This window comes from Pan paniscus, chromosome 3, assembly GCF_029289425.2.
Source record: "Pan paniscus chromosome 3, NHGRI_mPanPan1-v2.0_pri, whole genome shotgun sequence".
Taxonomy (NCBI): Eukaryota; Metazoa; Chordata; class Mammalia; order Primates; family Hominidae; genus Pan; species Pan paniscus.
The window spans coordinates 61,521,493-61,541,949 of NC_073252.2; the positions used below are offsets into that span (position 1 = coordinate 61,521,493).

At 40.1% G+C, this 20,457-nt stretch overlaps 1 protein-coding gene and 2 pseudogenes across 1 annotated transcript; 2 read left to right on the forward strand and 1 right to left on the reverse strand.

Moving 5' to 3' along the window:
• Nucleotides 1-20,457, forward strand: part of LOC100983151 (UDP-glucuronosyltransferase 2B15-like) — a 230,293-nt pseudogene that overhangs the window by 128,789 nt on the left and 81,047 nt on the right.
• Nucleotides 1,242-1,399, forward strand: LOC112439773 (U2 spliceosomal RNA; annotated as a pseudogene).
• LOC100983490 (metallothionein-2-like) lies at nucleotides 7,513-7,818 on the reverse strand. Its single transcript, XM_034958714.2, has one exon. It carries the CDS (start codon nucleotides 7,771-7,773, stop codon nucleotides 7,588-7,590), a length of 186 nt encoding a protein of 61 aa, XP_034814605.1. The 5' UTR covers nucleotides 7,774-7,818; the 3' UTR covers nucleotides 7,513-7,587.

The following is a 20,457-nucleotide window of genomic DNA, read 5'->3' on the forward strand; positions in this document are numbered from 1 at the left end:
AAACTCCAAATTGTAAGGGCTTAAGGCAACCAAAATTTGTCTCAGGTTTGTGATAAGGATCAGGTTGCTCTCTGGGGGACTCTACACCAAGTGATGATGCTGAGAATTAAAAGAGAAGTTGTGAAATGTAAGCTTTCTGTGTACTTAGAAAATTAACCCATCTCTGCCACACTGTGATAGGGAAGAAAGAGACCCAGGCATAGAATCGGAGTGACTGTGTATGATTCCTGGCTCTTAGTTCTTACTAAACGTTAATCTTAGCCAAGTAAATTACTGTCTCTTAGTCTTTGCTTACTGATATATAAACAGTATTCGTAAAACCTGTCTTGATAGGGTTATAGAGCTATGCAATTCAGTTTCATATTTTATTAGTCAAGTATATTAATGCAAGTAACAGAAGCCAATTCTAATTTAAGCAGAATTTATTAAAAAGATTTTATATATCTAAGATAATTGTCAAGAAGAATAAAGAAACAAGTTTTGAAAAAGGGAAGATCAACAATGAGCACTATGCACCAGCCAGATCCACAAGTAAAACCATAGATCCAGGGTCATAAGGGGACTGCTCCCACCATGGCTGAACACTGGATGCCACCACATGTACAGCCATCACCTCAGGCACCAGCCACCGTATGCCACCACTAGTTTCATTTCCACTACTGCCCTGGAACAGGTTGTTGCTATCTACACTGCTGTGCTGCCACTATCAGAATAGATTCTCCACCATTGCTACTCTTTTGCATCACCAGCTCCCAGTGAAAGTTCAACTGGGTACAGCTGATCAGGTGAGCCTAAGTCATGTTACTGTGCTGTAGTTGAAAAGAAAGATGGGATATAGAGCACATGGCCTTTGGAGCTTCTATTAAAGATACATATTGCAGAGAATTCCTCAAATATAGGAGGTGGGAAACAGCAACAAAAGACTGAAGTTTACTTTAGGCACTTATTGACCTATGTCTGGCAATTTCTGGGTTTAAGGGATAGAAGTCAGTGAAATAGTTTCTGCCTCTGAAAAGCTGCGTATGGAGGTAAGGTACAGTGATGCGCACGCCTAGTACCAGCTATTTAGGAGTCTGAGGCAAAAAGATCACTTGGGCCCAGGAGTTCAAGTCTAGGCTGGGCAACATAGCAAGACTCTGTATCTAAAAAATAAATAAATTAAATTAAATTAAATTAATAAAAATAAAGCTGTATATTAAAGCATTTTATAAATTAGAAAGATCTCAGAAATTTAAGAAACTATATCTTCTTGGCCTTTTGGCTAAGACCAAGTGTAGACATTAATAATATTGCTATTTTAATAATTTTTTTTTTTTTGGTGGGGGGATGGAGTCTCGCTCTGTTGCCCAGGCTGGAGTGCGGTGGCGCGATCTCGGCTCACTGCAAGCTCCGCCTCCCAGGTTCACGCCATTCTCTTTCCTCAGCCTCCCGAGTAGCTGGGACTACAGGCGCCCGCCATCACGCCCGGCTAATTTTTTTTTGTATTTTTAGTAGAGACAGGGTTTCACCTTATTAGCCAGGATGGTCTCGATCTCCAGACCTCGTGATCCGCCCACCTCAGCCTCCCAAAGTGCTGGGATTACAGGCGTAAGCCACAGCGCTCGGCCTATTTTAATAATTTTTATATCAATAATATAATCCTAAAAGATTCCTGAGATATGTTATTTTTATTCAGATTTATGTCAAGGTGTCCATCTAATTTCAACATTACTTTGCTATTCAAAAATGTAAGAACCTACATATTTTACCTTCTTATAGAGAATAATAAGAGAAATGTCCTTCTCCCTGAGCTAAATCAGTTATTAACACTCAGTGAATTGAGTGATTGATCTTTTGAAAGTGAGTACTATAGATTACTTTTAGTTGCCTTACTTATAAAATTGTGGCAATGACCTAGGGAGTCTGTGACTTAGCCTGATCCAAAGGGATGGATCAAAATCAAAGGTGGAACCAAGTCTCACAAATCCTACTTCTTTTGGGAACAAACGTGAGGAACCGGTGACAATAATCAGCAACCATCAGACAAATTCCAAAAATAAAAATAAAAATAAGCAGGACCTTATAATTCTGACACAATCAAATCCCAAGGGATTTGCTTATTCAACTGTCTTTGAATTACAAAATAATTATTTTGGAACTGCAAAATTATTTTGAAATGTGATATATTTAAAAATTCACGGCCAGGCACAGTGGCTCAAGCTGTAATCCCAGCACTTTGGGAGGCCAGGGCGGGCGGATCATTTGAGGTCAGGAGTTTGAGACCAGCCTGACCAACATGGTGAAACCCCATCTCTACTAAAAATACAAAAAAATTAGCCAGTCGTGGTGCCTCATGCCTGTAGTTCCAGCTACTGGGGAGGCTGAAGCAGGCGAATTGCTTGAACCCAGGAGGAGGAGATTGCAGTGAGCCGACGTGGCACCACTGCACTCCAGCCTGGGCAACAGAGCAAGAATCCGTCTCAAAAACAAAAACAAACAATAAAATAAAATTCACATGAAACAACCGGAAAAAAGAAATATTATGATTAAAATGAAGAGAAAAGCAGCAGGAGCATTCATTTACAGAGTGAATACAAACCATTTTGCTCTAATAACCAGTTTCCTTAGATAATCTTTCTGAATTTATTCCTTTTCAATTTACTTAGTCAAAGAAATAAGTAACCTAACTTTTTTCACTGGTTAGAAGGTGAAAGAAACAGACGACAGCTGAATTACAGTCATCACTGCGTGATTTCATAAGCTGTTACTTTCCCAAGTGGTAAAATCTATCCTTCCTTACCATAAAAAAAAGTACACATTTCTCCCTTTGAACTTTTTGAAGCACTTTATTCAGCAGCAAAAGACATTCTTTAGATCCCCTGAGATACAAATGTGATATTTTTTCCAAGATGAACATGCACTACACCATCAATTAATCAGTGATGTTAAAACACACTGAATACAATTAACTGTTTTACATGCCAGCATAATACCCTCTTAATAGTCACATTAAACATTAAGAGAATACTATTTCAGCCATTTCCTCTAATACGTTGTGCTATATACTCCTTTGCCTTCTTTTTCTTTTGTGATTATTCAAAGGAGGCAAGACAATAAGAGTATGAAGCACAGGGTAAGTACAAGACAATTTTGCAAGGCACTGAACTCCTATAATAATCTTCATTCACGATCATTAATATAGTAGTTTAAAAAAGATAAAATGATAGCTTCAATCTAAATAAGTTCTAAGGATAACACATCAAGATCCATAGATGCAATTTAATCCTCACATTATACATTATACTGATTAACAAGGTAATTGCAAAATAAATTCCATGGTGGAAAAATATCAAAATATCAACAATATGTATCATGTGGAAAGGTGAGGTTTTTGATGATCATAGTACATTCTTTTTTCTTTTGAAATATATTTTCTACATTTATGTATACTAATACTAATAGATATGTCAATTCGAACTTTGTAGCTTATCTCATTATTATAATTTACCTAAACAAAACTAGAATTAAAATATAACTACTGTGGTATTTATCTTCCTCTAAGCTTAGAAAAGATATAATAGCAGGAGATCATCGAAAGTGTGAGAATTCAGTGTGCACAGGCTTAGACGGCGTTGACTTCCATATGCTCCCTTAAAGTTCCCTATTCCTCATATTTCAGATTCTACTACATATAGTTATTTTTAGACTATCAAGTCACAAAATTGAATTAATCACACCCTTCATTTCATTGCACATTTTCAGCGTCTGTGCAATACCCCTTTTTAAATTTTACCTTTCTACTTTTTACTACCTTTTTCCCATGCATCCACCATTCTCACCTCACCCCACCCTTACATATTTAATTTATACCCTACCAGTATATCATTGCTATATTCATTTAGATATATGTGTATCTTTAAAGATGAATTTGGTGTTTCTGGGCGTATGCATGTAATATCCTTGAAAGTTATTCTTTTATAAATCTCATATTGTTTATTCCCCAATTTGTCATGATATTTTAAGAGCCATCCAGATAAATATTAATCTAGAACATTATTTCTGAGTGCTGAATATAACTTTATTATGTGTCTATCCCTTATTTTATTTCCCATTCCTCTGTCAATGGACATCTAGACTTTCTCCATTCTTACTACCACAAACATTGCTGTGAAAAATATTCCTAGGGACATGTGCAAGAGACCTAGAAGTGTAATTGCTACATCATCGAGAAAATATAAAGATAGTTAATTTACCAAGTACTTTCAGGTTGCTCCCTGGAATGGTTGCAACAGCTTGCTTTCCCTTAAGTTGAATGGGAGGTTTCTTATTTCCCAACATCCTCACCACTGCATGATATTCTCAGACTTTCCAATTGTTTTAATTTGCAGTTCTCTGATTACAGAGTAAGGGTAAGTCACTCTTCATTTGCTTGTGAACCATTTGGGATTCCCAGTTTATTTGTGTATTTTCTGTTTCAATAATAGAATGCAAACTTCATAGGTGCTGTTGTTTATTTGCATCTCCATTCCTTTCCTGATTAGTTTTAACATAAATTTGTCTAGTCAATCTTTTAAAAGAAAAGCCACTTTTGGGTTTTTATAGTTCATAGTTATATGTTTAGAATACGTTGAATGAATGATGAATAAGTAAAAAAGGAATGTCATTTGCTGTGTAACAAACAACTGCACAACTCAATGACTTATAACAACAAACTTTTTATCCTCACTCACCAAGTGCCCACCTACCTGTGGGTAGTTGTGTCTCTGAAGAGGCATATTGGGCGTGGCTCCAGCCTGTAATTTGATTGAGGTCTGCAATGAGAGGAAACTATTGTTTAGATTTTTTAAAACTTAGATTTATAGTTTACGTGTTCCAAATTCCTTTTCTTTAAAATATAGGAAAAAAAATGATACCGAATATTTATGACCCAGTAAGCCTAGGAAAACATCTTGCAAGCTGAGTTGTCATGAAAATATCTTGAGTAAGATTATATTTGATTATTCTCTCTGCTTTAGTACAACTTAATATATTTTACTTATATTTTCTGACTTTCATTGTAAAGATGTTAAGCCTCTCCAATATGGCAAATTATTTTACTACAGAGACTGTCTTAACATAACATCTGCCCAAGGTTTATTTAAAAAAAAAAAAGAGCATGTTTCAGAAAATTGCATGAAGTCATCAAACATGTCTTATGTCTTATAGCAGAGTTGCTATTCAGTCAGTATACATGACCATACAAGTTGTTAAAATATTGAAACAATCCTATATACATGGTAAATAGAAGCCACTTTGAGCCCCTGCCCCATGCCTCTGCCCCAGCCCACCAGAGGTGTACTCATAATCCGGACATGAAGGGCACAGCATCCAGGAAGCTGCTCTAGCAGTTTGGCTGGTGTCTGTTCTGATTGGTCAGTGCCCTATGTTGTACTAATTGTTATATATTTTAAATATCACGTCTGAAGATAGGAAATAGCGCATATTCTCATGTACAATTTGTAAATAAACTCATGGGATTTTGTCGGGGGTGGGGGTTGGGCTTTGTTCCTCCAACAAATACGCGCATATACATACGACATGCATGACACCTATGTATACGCTCCAAAATCTCTTGGATAAAGAAAGCAATACAGTGTGTCTCTCTTCCTGAAGCTTTTTATATTAAAGATGCCTCTGGCAGTTTTTTTATCTAAACACGTTACAAAGCTTCACTTGTTCCACACTTTTCACATCTCTTGGTTAACTTCTGGATTGATTCCTTGTCTTACTTGAGCACATCCTCCCAAAGTGTTTTCAAACAGAATTTTTGTCAGCCTTCTGAGGCCTTGTGTACCTTACAATAACTTATTTCAGCCTTACATTGAATTAATTGGATATAGCATCCTAGCTTCAAATTTCTCTTATTTCAACAATTTCTCTGTCCTCTTTCTTTCAAATACACTCAGCCCTATGTATCTTCAGGTTCTGCATTTACAGATTCAAACAACCTGGGACCGAAAATATTCAAGAAAAAACCAAATTAACAATTAAAAAAATACAAATAAAAACCAAAACAGCATAACAACTGTTTACATAGCATTCCTATTGTATTAGGTATCGTATGTAATATAGAGATAATTGAATGTATACAGGAGGATGTATGTAGATTATGAGCAAACAGGCCATTTTATATAAGGGAATTGAGCATTCCTGGATTTTACTATGAAGGCAGTGGGTCCTTGAACCAATCCTTGAAGATACTGAAAAAAGACTGTACTAATATCACTCTTTCGTCCTGCAAAATTCTGTCACTGTATCTTACCTTTTCTCTCAGTTTTTTAGCACTGCTTTGTCCTTCCTGAGTCCTTCTAGAAGAGTTGATTGACCTGATCTTTCAGCTCACTAATTTGTATTTCAAGTGTGTTCACTCTGAAAAGCAGTATCTAAAAAACATCTATAAGGTTTATCTAATACCATACTTACTGAGTTATTTCAGTTATTAGGTTTTTCATACTGAATATCTCCAGTTGGTCCTTCATAACTGATTTTTCTGATTCATGTTTCTAATTTCCTCCTTTGGGTCTCTAAAAATATTTATAGTCCTTTTTAAAAAATTATTACACTTTTGAACATTTTTTTCTATCTGATCCATTCATTTGGCTTCCTCTTTTATTTTTTTTTTTTTAGCTTCCTCTTTTAAAGATATCTGTTTGCCTACCTTCTTTTCATAGTACATACATTCTTCACATTTTGTGATTTTGTTATTTTTTTCCTGTGAATATACAGTCCCTTATGGTCTTGGATAATATTCAGATGATTTAATAACAAGGACAGCATGGACACCAACTAATCCTAACAGAATGCTGAACATATTAGAACAGATAGATGCTCACTGTTAACTACCTGATATAGGCTCAATGACTGTCGTCCTAACTTGAGACTATCAGCTAATCATACTAATTAAGTGTACTATTATACCCTGATTAGTATCCTCAGATTACAAAGTTATTGTACCAAAAATCTCCTCCTAAAGACCCAATTCTGATGTCGATTTGATCTAAACTGGTTGACAACATAATTTCTAAATCTTTTCCCTGCAATGATTAAAGTATAATCCAACAGCTTCTTAAGATTTAAAGATAAGATTTTTAAGATCATAAAAGGTTTAACATAAGAAAGACTGTACTAATATCACTCTTTCGTCCTGCAAAATTCTGTCACTATGTCTTAACTTTTCTCTCAGGTTTTTAGCACTGTTTGTCACTTCCTAAGTCCTTCTAGGTAAGGACTAAGATAAAATAATTCCAAGAAAAGACCTCATGCTAGGAGTAGTCTGTTTACCATCCAGCAAGACTATTCTTTTTATTTCCAAATTAGATAACCTGCTACAATCATGAATTATTTTACATAGTTTATTTATATTAAAGTTTAATAAAACAGTGGTAAAGTTTATCTGGTACTTTAATACTATTCTCTTTTTTTTTTTTCCAAGTCAAAGCTGTTTTATTATCATTCACATTATTTCATAGAAAAAGGAATGTAGCAAACGTCAGAGTCAGGGTTGTACATAAAAAATCCAAGTTTGTAGAGGTCGCGTTATTTACATCTGGGAGCAGGGCTGTCCCAGCATCAGGCACAGCAGTTGCACTTGTCCGACGCCCCTTTGCAGATGCAGCCCTGGGCACACTTGGCACAGCCCACAGGACAGCAGGAGCAGCAGCTTTTCTTGCAGGAGGTGCATTTGCACTCTTTGCACTTGCAGGAGCCGGCGCAGGTGCAGGAGTCACCGGCGGCACAGAAGCAGTTGGGATCCATGGCGAGCTGAAGAGGCGGCTGGAGTCGGGACAGGTTGTACACGGGCTCGCTGGGACTTGGAGGAGGCGTGGTCAATACTGTTGTCTTTTTAAACTTTTGTTCAACATTTCAGTATCAGACTATTTCTTCTTTGGCACTTGCTTTCAATTCGCCTATCTTGCCACTAGATGGAGAGCGATGCCACTAGGTGGAGGGTGATGCCTACCACTAGATGGTACTTAAATTTACCTTCTTGCATTCAACAGCCTAAAAGATAGCTGTTTAAGTTTAATGTGTATATACAGGGTCTTGTCTTAATATGGTGAAAAATTAATGTTCCAGTTTCAAAAGCGAACTTATAACATCTTTTTTCCTCTAGGTCATTGAAACAAGAATTCTCTCTCTCTCTCTCTCTGTCTTTCTCTTTCTATCTTTAAATTGTTTTTACAGACGGGGTCTCCTTCTGTCACTCAGGCTATAGTGCAGTGGCATGATCATAGCTCACTGTAGCCTTGAACTCCTCGGTTCCCACCTCAGCCTCCCCAGTAGCTGGGATTACAGACTTAAGCCATCATGCTGACGAGCCTTCTTTAATACCTATGCTAAAACTCCATGTACTTATTTGGGAAGAAAAGGGAAGATGGTTAGCCCCATGAATAGTGACAATAATAATAATAAAGTTATCACCATTTCAGGATGGTGCTGTACATGCCACCTGCTGGAGAAAAAAGATGTGGGAGGTGTTACACTGACAGCCTGAGGGTTCCCCAGGAATTCATTTAGCCTCATTAATTCAGGGAAGGGTAGTTATTCCACCAGCAAATTCCAGCAAGCGAAATGGCAGCTTTGGACATTTGGGCCTCTCTAGTTTCTTTGAGCTATACAGTGCTTCCTTATAGAATTTATTTCCTTCCATGGATCTTACTGTGAGTAGCCAGATATCTAAATCCTGGGCTCATGCACAAGTAACCCCCAGACCTCATAAAATTATACTGCTGTATATTCGTACACTTACATTTCAAGTCTAGCATTTGCATCTAAATTCATTTGGCTGCATCATAATCAAGTCACATAATCTTGCTTTCATTTTAAGTCTTACAGGCTTCAACTAAGTTTAATTTTGAAAACAAGGCAGGGTGCGATGGCTTACGCCTGTAATCCCGGCACTTTGGGAGGCCAAGGCGGGTGGATCACTTGAGGTCAGTAGTTTGAGACCAGCTTGGCCAACATGGAGAAACCCCGTCTCTACTAAAAACATGAAAAATTAGCCAGGCGCGGTGGCTCACACCTGTAATCCCAGCACTCTGGGAGTCTGAGGGGGGCAGATCACTTGAGGTCAGGAGTTCGAGAATAGCCTGGCCAACATGGTGAAACCCTGTCTCTAATTTAAAGAAAATACAAAAATTAGCCAGGCATGGTGATGCATGCCTGTAATCCCAGCTCCTTGGGAAGCCGAGGCAGGAGAATCGCTTCAACCGGGGAGGCGGATGTTGCAGTGAGCCGAGATCAGGCCACTGCGCTCCAGCCTGGGAGACAGATCGAGACTCCATCTCAAAAAAAAAAAAAAAAAAAAATTGAAAACTGTAAAAGGAACATTTTTTTTTACTATATACTTGAAAGATCAAAAAAGAAGTGTCTATCTACCAATACAGAGCTACAGTAAGAGGTCACTAGACATTAAGTTATTTATTTCACTGGTAATAATTTTACATGGTTGAACGATCATGTTAAGTTTCTCACCATTCGAGATGCGAGATGATTCATAAATACATTGCTGGGAAATACTGGGGAAACAGATCGTCTAAAGACTTAATTGCGGCCGTGCGCGAGGGCTAACCCCTATAATCCCAGCAATTTGGGAGGCCGAGGCCAGAGAATCACCTGAGGTCGGGAGTTTGAGACCAGCCTGGCCAATAGGACAAAAACCCCATCTCTACTAAAAATACAAAAATTAGCCTAGTGTGGTGGCGTATGCCTCAAATCCCAGCTACTCTGGAGGCTGAGGCACGAGAATCTCTTGAACTCGGGAGGCGGAGGTTGCTGGTGAGCAGAGATTGGCCACTGCACTCCAGCCTGGGTGATAGAGTGAGACTCCATCTCAAAAAAAAAAAAAAAATCTAATCGTAATTCACTTGTGGTGAGAATTAAAATCTTCAAACTAACTAGCCAAAGAAATTCATAGTTTTTAAATAATATGTCACTTTCCTTTTCAAAAGCATTGACAAATGTATTAATCATGACTGACAATATGGAACAAGGATTGCTGGAAGGAGTATAAACTGGCATAACTTTTCAAGAGAGCAATTTTGCAATCATTATCAAAAATTTGAAAAGTATTCATATTGTTTAGGGAATTTATTTTATTTATTTATTACAGAGAAAATTACGTAACAACCAAAAAATTTAAAACTCAAGGGATGGTTAAACAAATCCTAATACATAGTTCTATTTCCATTACAATCAACATCGAATAAGCTTTCCGTGCCTTAGAGGTTAGAAGGTAAAAACTACGTTTCCCAGATATCTTCGCAGGGAGGGCTGCGGAAGGGTTTGGGTTCCGCCAATCAGATGCACCGTGTGCAGCGGCAGGGCGGCTGCGGTCCTTTTGGATGCTGCCAAGCCAGGCCGAGACTGCTTTGTTCTGCCAATGGCAGCCTCGGGCTTCTAGCTCTTCCACCTGACACTGCTGCCTTTGGATCGCAGGACTACCCATGCCATTTCTGGAGAATGGAAGTTGTTCCTAAACGCTCACACAGCGCCTGCCCCTACAATTCCAAACAGTTTGTAAGCCATCTAATGGTTTGCAGCCAGTGATAAATTCCTTTCTGCCTATTTATTCTGGAAGAGCAGTCTGCAACTGAACCATATCAAATACAGTATCGATATGGTAGAATATGGCATATCAATTTAAAAATCAAGGTTGTTAACTAGTATTTAATGGCACAGGGGTAAATTCTGTAACTTTTTTATGGACACAATTTATTTTCCACTGATTTATAACTAGATCACTACTCATGCCAAAAACTATTTTCGTAACGGGCCTGTGTAGTCTTTCAGAGCGAACAATTAAACACATGTGAGGAGTTTCGCTTCGTTGTAGGGAAAATTAAAAATGATTTTTAAACAAAATACCAAAAGGATTTCCCTCCTTGACTCGGCCGCGATTCTGTGGCTGTACTACCCAATTTATCTCAAAAGGTTTAATTTTTAGGCTTAATCCGTGTATCAACCAAAGTAGCCTGTGTTAGAAATTCAAGCAAATTTGGCTCAAACTTATTTTACAAAATAGTGGAATTCCTGCACTCCTCTGGTTTCAGTAGTGCAACCAGTTCTTGGGAAAGAGAAGGAAGGTGAGAGGGTGGCTTAGATATTTTTTCCTAACAATTGAGTGATTTTTTGCTTGCTGTCCCCATTTTTCTTTTACAAAAGGGGAAGGGAACACTGCCTCTTACCCCTCTGATGCGAATTAGACCACTTCCCTTAGCAGGTGGAAGCAGCACAGTCAATTTTGGTTTTAAATGATTTTTTTCTGCCTGCATTTCACAAGTCTACTGAGTCATTACATTATCCTTTGAAAACACTTTGTAATCAGAGAACACATCAACATGTTCTGCATATGTTTGGGATAAAGAATATGCAATGTAGAAAAAAGGTAAGGTTAGTCATTCAGAGGAAGGACTATAAAACATTTTCTGAAAATGCCCTTTTTTGTATTTTTTCTTAACATTTTAGAATATAATTTTAGAAAGGAGCATGCTTTGGACAGACTAGAATTTAGAGCTCATTGTGTGACTTACCTTTGTTGTCCTATTAAATCTTCCCAGGATGCCACTACACCCACTTCAGACCCATGAGCCTCAAAGTGTCTAGGAGGCGGTTTGATATGCAGACTAAAGTGAGATTTAAGATCACATAGCTCTTGGTTCAAGTTTGAGTTCCTTTATTACTTTAGTTAACCTAAGTGTCTTTTTTTCTTTCTTATTATGTTGACACTTCAGAGAATAAATTTCATTTTTAAAGATGTTTTATAATGGCATCTTTTAAAATGAGATTATAGGCCAGGCGCAGTGGCTCACGCCTGTAATCCCAGCACTCTGGGAGGTCAAGGTGGGCTGATCACCTGAGTTTAGGAGTTCAAGGCCAACCTGGCCAACATGGTGAAACCCCATCTCTACTAAAAAATATTTTAAAAATTAGCGTGGTGTGGTGGTGCACACCTGTAGTCCCAGGGAGTGCTGAGGCAGGAGAGTCGCTTGAACCTGGGAAGTGAAGGTTGCAGTGAGCCAAGATTATGCCACTGCACTCCAGCCTGGGCAACAGAGCGAGACTCCATCTCAAAAAAATGTATAAATAAATAAATAGGGATTATAATAGCAATTTACTTATAGGGCTATTATAGATTAAATGAGCTAATGCATGCATTTAAATTTTAGCATGGAAGGGTCTAAAGCCCTAAGTGTATGTAAATAGTGAAGAAATTGACCCAAACTGAACTTTTTATCTTCCCTCCGATACTGAGTATTCTGTATTCCTTATCTGTGATTATGATGAGGACACCTTTTAGATCAGCAGTCCCCAGCCTTTTTGGCACCAGGGACCAGTTTAATGGAAAACAATTTTTCCATGGACAAGAGAGACGAATGGTTTCCGGATGAAACTATTCCACCTCAGATCATCAAGCATTAGTTAGATTCTCATCAGGAGCTTACAACGTAGCTCCTTCACATGCACGATTTGCAATGGGGTTCACAATCCTATGAGAATCTAATGCCACCACTAATCCAACAGGAGGTGGTGCTCAGGTGGTAATGCTCACTTGCTTGCCTGCTGGTCACCTCCTACTATGCAACCCAATTCCTAAAGACCATGGACCAGAATATCTGCGTCATGGGGGTTGGGAACCCCTGTTTTAGATGCTTTTTTTTTTTTTTTTTGAGACAGAGTCTCACTCTGTCGTCCAGGCAGGAGTGCAGTGGCACGATCTCAGCTCACTGCAACCTCCACGTCCAAGGTTCAAGGAGTTCCCTGCCTCAGCCTCCCTAGTAGCTGGGATTATAGGCTCCCATCACCATGCCCAGATAATTTTTGTATTTTTAGTAGAGACGTGGTTTCACTGTATTGTTCAGGCTGGTCTTGAACTCCGGACCTCGTGATCCACCTGCCTCGGCCTCCCAAAGTGCTGGGATTACAGGCGTGAGCCACTGCACCTGGCCTTAGATGCTTCTTGAGAACATTTGTTATTTACTTCTCTGAGCTGGGTATAATTTTGATTCTTTTAAATTAAGCCATGAGAAGAAAATGTCAGAATAGCAATAATATTACCTACTACTCAGGGATTTAATAATATTTAGAAAATGTAAACTAAAATGGTTGTTACTAACAGCAATTTCCGCCTCAGAAGACATAATACAAGCAGTCAGAACACTTCTCTCTTTTGAAGCAATCATCTAGTCATATTCCAAGACCTGACCACTTATTGTGGGCAAAACTTTGTGTCTTCTTTCTTCTCTCTAAAAAATAGAGCCACAGTAAAACTACTGCCAATAATGATAACAATGTTATTATATTAATTTATATGTTATGTTATTATTATTGTAGCTACTTTTTTGTACTTACTGCTATAGCCAGATAACACCCATGCTTTACCTGCTAAATCTGCACAGTGACTCTCTGAGGTAGATATTTTGATTCCCATGTACTGTCACAGAGGAGGACACAGAGTACAAAGAGGTTAACTTGATTAATACAATCAACTGAATAGCTCCTAATTGGCAGAGTCTGGATTCGAACAGAGAGCCCCGATTCTGGAGTTCTTAAAGAGATATAGATAAAATCTTGAAGAGTTCAGCTGCCCATCAACCTAATCTAATCACTAAGTGTTTTATTAATTTCAAACAGGTGAATGGAGTCCCTTGAATTGCTTATCACTTGTTTGTTGTTGTCTTTTTTTTTTTTTTAAGATGGAATCTCCATCTGTTACCCAGGCTGGAGTGCAGTGGTGCGATCTCGGCTCACTGCAAACTATGCCTCCTGGGTTCAAGCCATTCTCCTGCCTTACCCTACTGAGTAGCTGGGATTATAGGTGTCTGCCACCATGCCTGACTAATTTTTGTATTTTTAGTAGAGACAGGGTTACACCAGGTTGGCCAGGCTGGTCTCGAACTCCTGACCTCAGATAATCCATTCTCCTTGGCTTCCCAAAGTGCTGGGATTACACGCGTGAGCCACTGAACCCGGCCATTGTTGTTGTCTTTTTTTTTTTTTTTTTTTTTGAGATGGAGTTTCTCTCTTGTTGCCCAGGCTGGAGTGCAGTGGTGCCATCTTCGCTCACTGCAACCTCCACCTCCTGGGTTCAAGCGATTCTCCTGTCTCACCTGGGACTACAGGCACGCACCACCATGTCTGGCTAATTTTGTATTTTTTAGTAAAGATGGGGTTTCTCCATGTTGGTCAGGCTGGTCTCAAACTCCCAACTTCAGGTGATCCGCCTGCCTCAGCCTCCCAAAGTGCTGGGATTGCAGGTGTGAGCCACCGTGTTCGGCCCTGTTGTTGTCTCTTGAGGCAAGGTCTCACCTCTGTCACGCAGGCTGGAGTGCAGTGGCACGATCACAGCTCACTCCATCCTCCCACCTCAGCCTTCCAAGTAGCTGGGACTACAGTCATGCAACACCACACCTGGCTAATTTTTTAAATTTTTGTGGAGACAGAGTCATGCAGTGTTGCCTAGGCTGGTCACAAATTCCAATCAATCCTCTTGCATCGTCCTTCCAAAGTGCTGGCATAATAGGCATGAGCCACAGCTCTCCCAGACACTTGTTAAAATGGCAGATTGCCAGGCCCCACGAAGAGCCTCAAATCTGATATCTGGGATTAAGACTAGAAATCTGCACTTTTGACAAATTTTCCTTGTGAATCATATACACTGTATAGTTTGAGAACTTCTGATCAAAAGGATGAATTTCAAACTCCCTATTTGTACATTAAAAACAATGCCTTGGGCAGTGCCTGCTTTGTAATAGATGTTCAACAAATACATGTGGGAAAAAACCCAAGGAGCCAGGAAGAGAAGAAATCAAGGATGACTAATCAGGCTACTTAATTTTTGGATAAAATTAAGTCTTAAGATGAAGGAAAGGAGGATAGACTAGATCCTCTACAGACATTTTGCACATATTAATTTCAAACTTCAGTCAGCTTTCTGCCATATTTTTCTTTCTCCAAAAGGCTAGGAAGCCCTTGAAAAACAAATACAATGATTAACTAAGTGTACATTTAACCACTCAATTTCTAAATGCCTTTCATTCTTTTCTTCTTTTTATTACAACTTTCTCTGCTTGCACTGGCATGCAAACTGGTTATGCTGGTCAAATGAGTCAATTCAGAGGAAAGCGTTAATTTAGATGAGAGCGTGTTTGTGTTGAAATCTTCCAGAGGCACACATAGTCACACGTGCACAAAAAATGTGGCTTCATATCTGTGTTCCAGTCAGTCTAAACAATTTTTTAAATATTCCTGGAAATTTGTCCTGGAAGCTGCTTTAGAAAGTTTGGCACAATTAAGTCCAGACTTACCCAAGTAAGAAGTTCCCTTTCGATTTTTCAACCACTTCCTTTCCCTTATCCCCACCACTGGTTAAAAAGAAAAAAGAAAAAACAGTGATATACTTCTACCACATTCCACTATTTAGAATAATAGAAAATTAGAGCTAAAACTACTAAGAGCCATGCTTAAAATTTTTATAGCATTTAATGCTTGTAAAGGTAGTTTCATTTCACATGCACAGCTCATTTGATCTTCACAATAACTCTGTGGTTGACATTTCATAGATGAAGAAATCGAAGCCATGTGACGTGCCCAAAGTCAAGGAAAGTTCAAGTTCCATATCGTTTTTCTTTTTTTCCTCTCTTTCCTTTTTTTTTCTTTTTTAATTCTTTTTAGACAGGGTCTCATTCTGTTGCCTAGGCTGAAGTGCAATGATATGATCCTGGCTTATATCAGCCTCCACCTCCTGGACTCAGGGAATCCTCCCGTTTCAGTCTCCCAAGTAGCTGGGACTACAGGCATGTGGCACCATGCCCAGACAATTTTGTGGGGGGTGTTTTTTGTAGAGATGGGGTGCAGAGGTCTGTCCTGCAGACCCTGACCCAACGACAGATGAATAACGTGCACTGACACAGATATTCTGCTTTGCCAGTCTGGCTGAGCATCCAGGCCACTTACAGACACCAAGAAGAGTGCTGTAAATAGTTGGAACCTCCAGCCTAGACAGCCAGCAAGACTCACATTCATTCAGTAAAGATTAATTGACAAAGGCTTGAGTCAACACCACTAGAGGGTAATTGACATTGCAGACCTCCCGAGTAGAAAGCAATTAAGCACCCTAAGATTAGTCTTAGGACCACATGAGTAAACAAGCTAGTTAGATAAACTCTCCCACATTCCTTTGTATCTACTTTAACCTATTTAACTAAAGGTAAAGGGACTAGGCTGCCTTCAGCTAGATCTATTACTGAAGTTATGCAAACTCTCAGGCCTTCCAAGAGGGTTTGTGGCTATGATAACTAAAATTTTTCCCACCAGCCTGACTGAACCCCCACAATGGGGTTTCCCCATTTTGCCCAGGCTGGTCTCAGAACACCTGGGCTCAAGTGATCCACCCCACTGAGCCTCCCAAAGTGCTGGGATTACAGGCATGAGCCACTGCACCTGGCCATGAGTCCAATTTCTTACTGGACAAAGGAGAAAATATAGGAAGAGAGAGAATAATTTATATAGAGTTGATTGAATGCTGGTCACTGGTAGAATCCAGAGCTGTTGATATCTTCTGTTTATTCTTTTTTTTCTTCTCTTTACTAAATACTTCTTTGATAATTTTGATGTGACAGGCATTCTGCTGGGGCTCCATAGTAACTTAAAATGTATCCATAATTATAATTGTTGTAATGGAGACAAGTACAAATGCAGTGGGAATGTAACTAATAAATGCAGGTTACTCACTCAATGCTTGCAGAGCCCAATTAACAAAATTGAGGTCTGGTATAAACAAAGTGATTTATTTCCCAAGCTAGTTTAGGGGAAGAAGCACAGGAGTCTTGACTTTAAATATACTATTTTGTTTCTGGAGCAAAAGCAGGCACTTATTTTCTTTTTCCTTTTTTTTTTTTCATTTTCTTTTTCTTTTTATTTTTTCATTTTACTTTAAGTTCTGGGATACATGTACAGAACGTGCAGGTTTGCTACATAGGTATATGTGTGCCATGGTGGTTTGCTGCACCTACGGACCCATCCTCTAAGTTCCTTCCCCTCATCCCCAACTTCCCAACAGGCCATGGTGTGTGTTGTTCCCCTCCCTGTGTCCATGTGTTTTCATTCTTCAACTCCTACTTATGAGTGAGAACCTAAAGCAGGCACTTTTAAAAGGCAGGAGAGGAAGTGAGCAAGGTGAGGGGTCTGCATGTTAGCTTGGTCCCTTACCTACCAGGAGGTCAAGCTGGTGACTTCTGGCATTTTTGTGGGCAGGACTATGATAAAAACTCCCTAGCTGGGAGAGAGTAGCGGACATGTTTTTCAGTTGTTATCTCTTGAGGTAACCCTCTGGTGGATGAGAGTTCCATAGCAGGCATGCTTTGGTCTATAAATCGACTGTTAACTCTCAAAGAGAGTTCCGTCTTAGAGTGCATAGATGAACTTACCCTGTAGGGAGTGTCTGGTGAAGGGGATGGTAAAAGGCTATATTGTCATTACTAAAAGACTAAGTAGAAAGTGAAGAACAGGGGTGTATCTGTCCATTTTCACACTGCTATAAAGAACTACCTGAGACTGGGTAACTTATTTAAAAAAAAGGTTTAACTGATTCACAGTTCTGCATGGCTGGGGAAGACTGAGGAAACTTACAATCATGGTGGAAGGTGAAAGAGAAGTAAGCACCTTCTTCACAAGGTAGCAGGAGAGAGAGCATGAAGGGGGAACTGCCACACACTTTTAAACCATCAGATCTGGTGAGAACTCAGTCACTATCATGAGAACAGAATGGGGGAAACTGCCCCTATGATCCAATCACCTCCCACCAGGTCCCTCCCTTGACATGCGGGGATTACAATTCAAGATGAGCGTTGGGTTGGGATGCAAAGCCAAACCACATCATTCCACCCCAGCCCCGCCCAAAGCTCATATCCTTCTCACATTTCAAAACACAATCATGCCTTTCCAACAGTACCCCAAAGTCTTAACTCGTTCTAGCATTAACCCAAAAGTCCAGGTCCAAAATCTCAACTGAGACAAGGCAAGTCTGTTCTGCTTATGAGCCTGTAAAATCAAAAGCAAGTTAATAATTTCCAACGTATGATGGGGTTACAGGTATTGGGTAAATGGTCCCATTTCAAATGGGAAAAATTGGCCAAAACAAAGGGGCTACAGGCCCCAATGCAAATCAGAAACTCAATAGGGCAGTCATTAAACGTTAGAGCTCTAAAATAATCTCTTTTGACTCCATGCCTCACGTCCAGGGCATGCTGATGCAAGGGGTGGGCTCCCAAGACCTTAGGCAGCTCTGCCCTTGTGGCTCTGGGCAGGGTACAGCCACTGCAGCTGCTTTCATTGGGTGGCATTAAGTCCTGACATTGAGTGCCTGCAGTTTTTCTAGGCACACAGTGCAAGCTGTCAGTGAATCTTCCATCTGGGAATCTGGAGGACAGTAGTCCTCTTCTCACAGCTGCATGAGGTGGTGCCCCAGTGGAGACTCTGTGTGGGGGCTCCACCCCACAGTTCTCCTCTGCATTGCCCTAGTATGAGCTCTGCATGAGGGCTCTGCCCCTGCAGCTGACTTCTCCCTGGACATCCAGGCATTTCCATACATCCTCTGAAATCTAGTTGGAGGTTCCCAAAGCTCAACTCTTGTCTTCTGCACACCTGCAGGCTTAACACCATGTGGAAGCCATCAAGGCTTGGGGATTGCACCCTCTGAAGCAATGGACTAAGCTGTACCTTGTCCTCCATTGGCCATGGCTGGCACTGGAGCAGCTGGGACACAGGGCACCGTGTCCTAAAGCTGTACAAAGCAGGGGTGCCCTGGGCCTGGCCCACGAAACCATTTTTTCCTCCTTGGCCTCTGAGTCTGTGATGGGAGGGCCTGCTATGAAGAACTTTGAAACACCCTGGAGAGGTTTTCCCCATTGTCTTGGCTATTAACATTTGGTTTCTCTTTACTTTTGCAGATTTCTGCAGCTGACTTGAATTTCTCCCCAAAAAACAGGTTTTCCTTTTCCACCACATGGTCAGGCTGCAACTTTTCCAAACCTTTACACTCTACTTCTCTTTTAAACCTAAGTTCCAATTTCAGATCATCTCTTTGTGAATGCATATGACTGCAGGCTTTTAGAAAAAGCCAGATCCCACTTTGAATGCTTTGCTTCTTAGAAATTTATAGGCTGAGCATGCTGGCTCATGCCAGTAATCCCAGCACTTTTGGAAGCTGAGGCAGGCAGATCACGAGGTCAGGAGATTGAGACCATCCTGGCCAACATGGTGAAACCCCGTCTCTACTAAAAAAATGCAAAAAAGTAGCTGGGTGTGGTGGTGGGTGCCTGTAGTCTCAGCTACTTGGGAGGCTGAGGCAGGAGAATGGTGTGAACCTGGGAGGCGGAGCTTGCAGTGAGCCGAGATCATGCCACTGCACTCCAGCCTGGGTGACAGAGCGAGACTCTGTCTCAAAAAAAAAGGAAATTTATTCTTCCAGATAACCTAAATCATCTCTCTCAAGTTCAAAGTTCCACAGATCTCCAGGGCAGGGGCAAAATGCTGCCAGTCTCTGGAGTAAAGCATATCAAGAGTGACCTTTACTCCAGTTCCCAATAAGTTCCTTATCTCCGTCTGAGACCATCTCAGCCTGAACTTCATTGTCCATATCAATATCAGCATTTTGGTCAAAATCACTCGGCAAGACTCTAAGAAGTTCCAAACTTGTTCCCATGTCTTTCTGTCTTCTTCTGAGCACACCAGACTGTTCCAACCTCTGCCCATTATCCAGTTCCAAAGTCACTTCCGCATTTTCAAGTATCTTTATAGCAGTGCCTCAAACTCCAGTACCAATTCTCTGTATTAGTCCATTGTTAAACTGCTATAAAGAACTACTCGAGACTGGCTCATTTATTTAAAAAAGGTTTAATTGCTTCACAGTTCCACATGACTGAGGAGGCCTCAGGAAACTTATAATCATGGTAAAGGGCAAAGGAGAGGCAAGCACCTTCTCACAAGGTGACAGGAGAGAATGAAGGGGGAACTGCCACACACCTTTAAACTGTCAGATCTTTTGAGAACTCACTTCTCACTTTTGAGAACTCAGATCTTTTGAGAACACCATAAGGGAAACTGCCCCCATGATCCTATTGCCCCATGACCAGGTCCCTTCCTTGACACATGGGGAAGGATTACAATTTCAGATGACATTTGGGTGGGGACACAGAGCCAAACCATATCAAGGGGAAAAGGAAAAAGAGAAGAGAAAATAATAATAGTTATTCATTCCCTTTTTCTTAAGAAAAATGGGGATACTCGGTTACAGGAACAAAACAGAGACAACTAATTCTGTTAGGGAGAGGTTGTCAAGGAAAAATTTCTTGGTGAGATGCAGAATTAGCTGAAACCTGTAAGAAAAAAATCATGTTTTTCAGGCAGTGAGTACCCAGAGAACAGTCTAGAAAGGAGCAT

Coding starts and splice junctions, on each gene's coding strand:
- LOC100983490 (XM_034958714.2), bottom strand. CDS start 7,773: ATGGATCCCAACTGCTTCTGTGCCGCCGGTGACTCCTGCACCTGCGCC.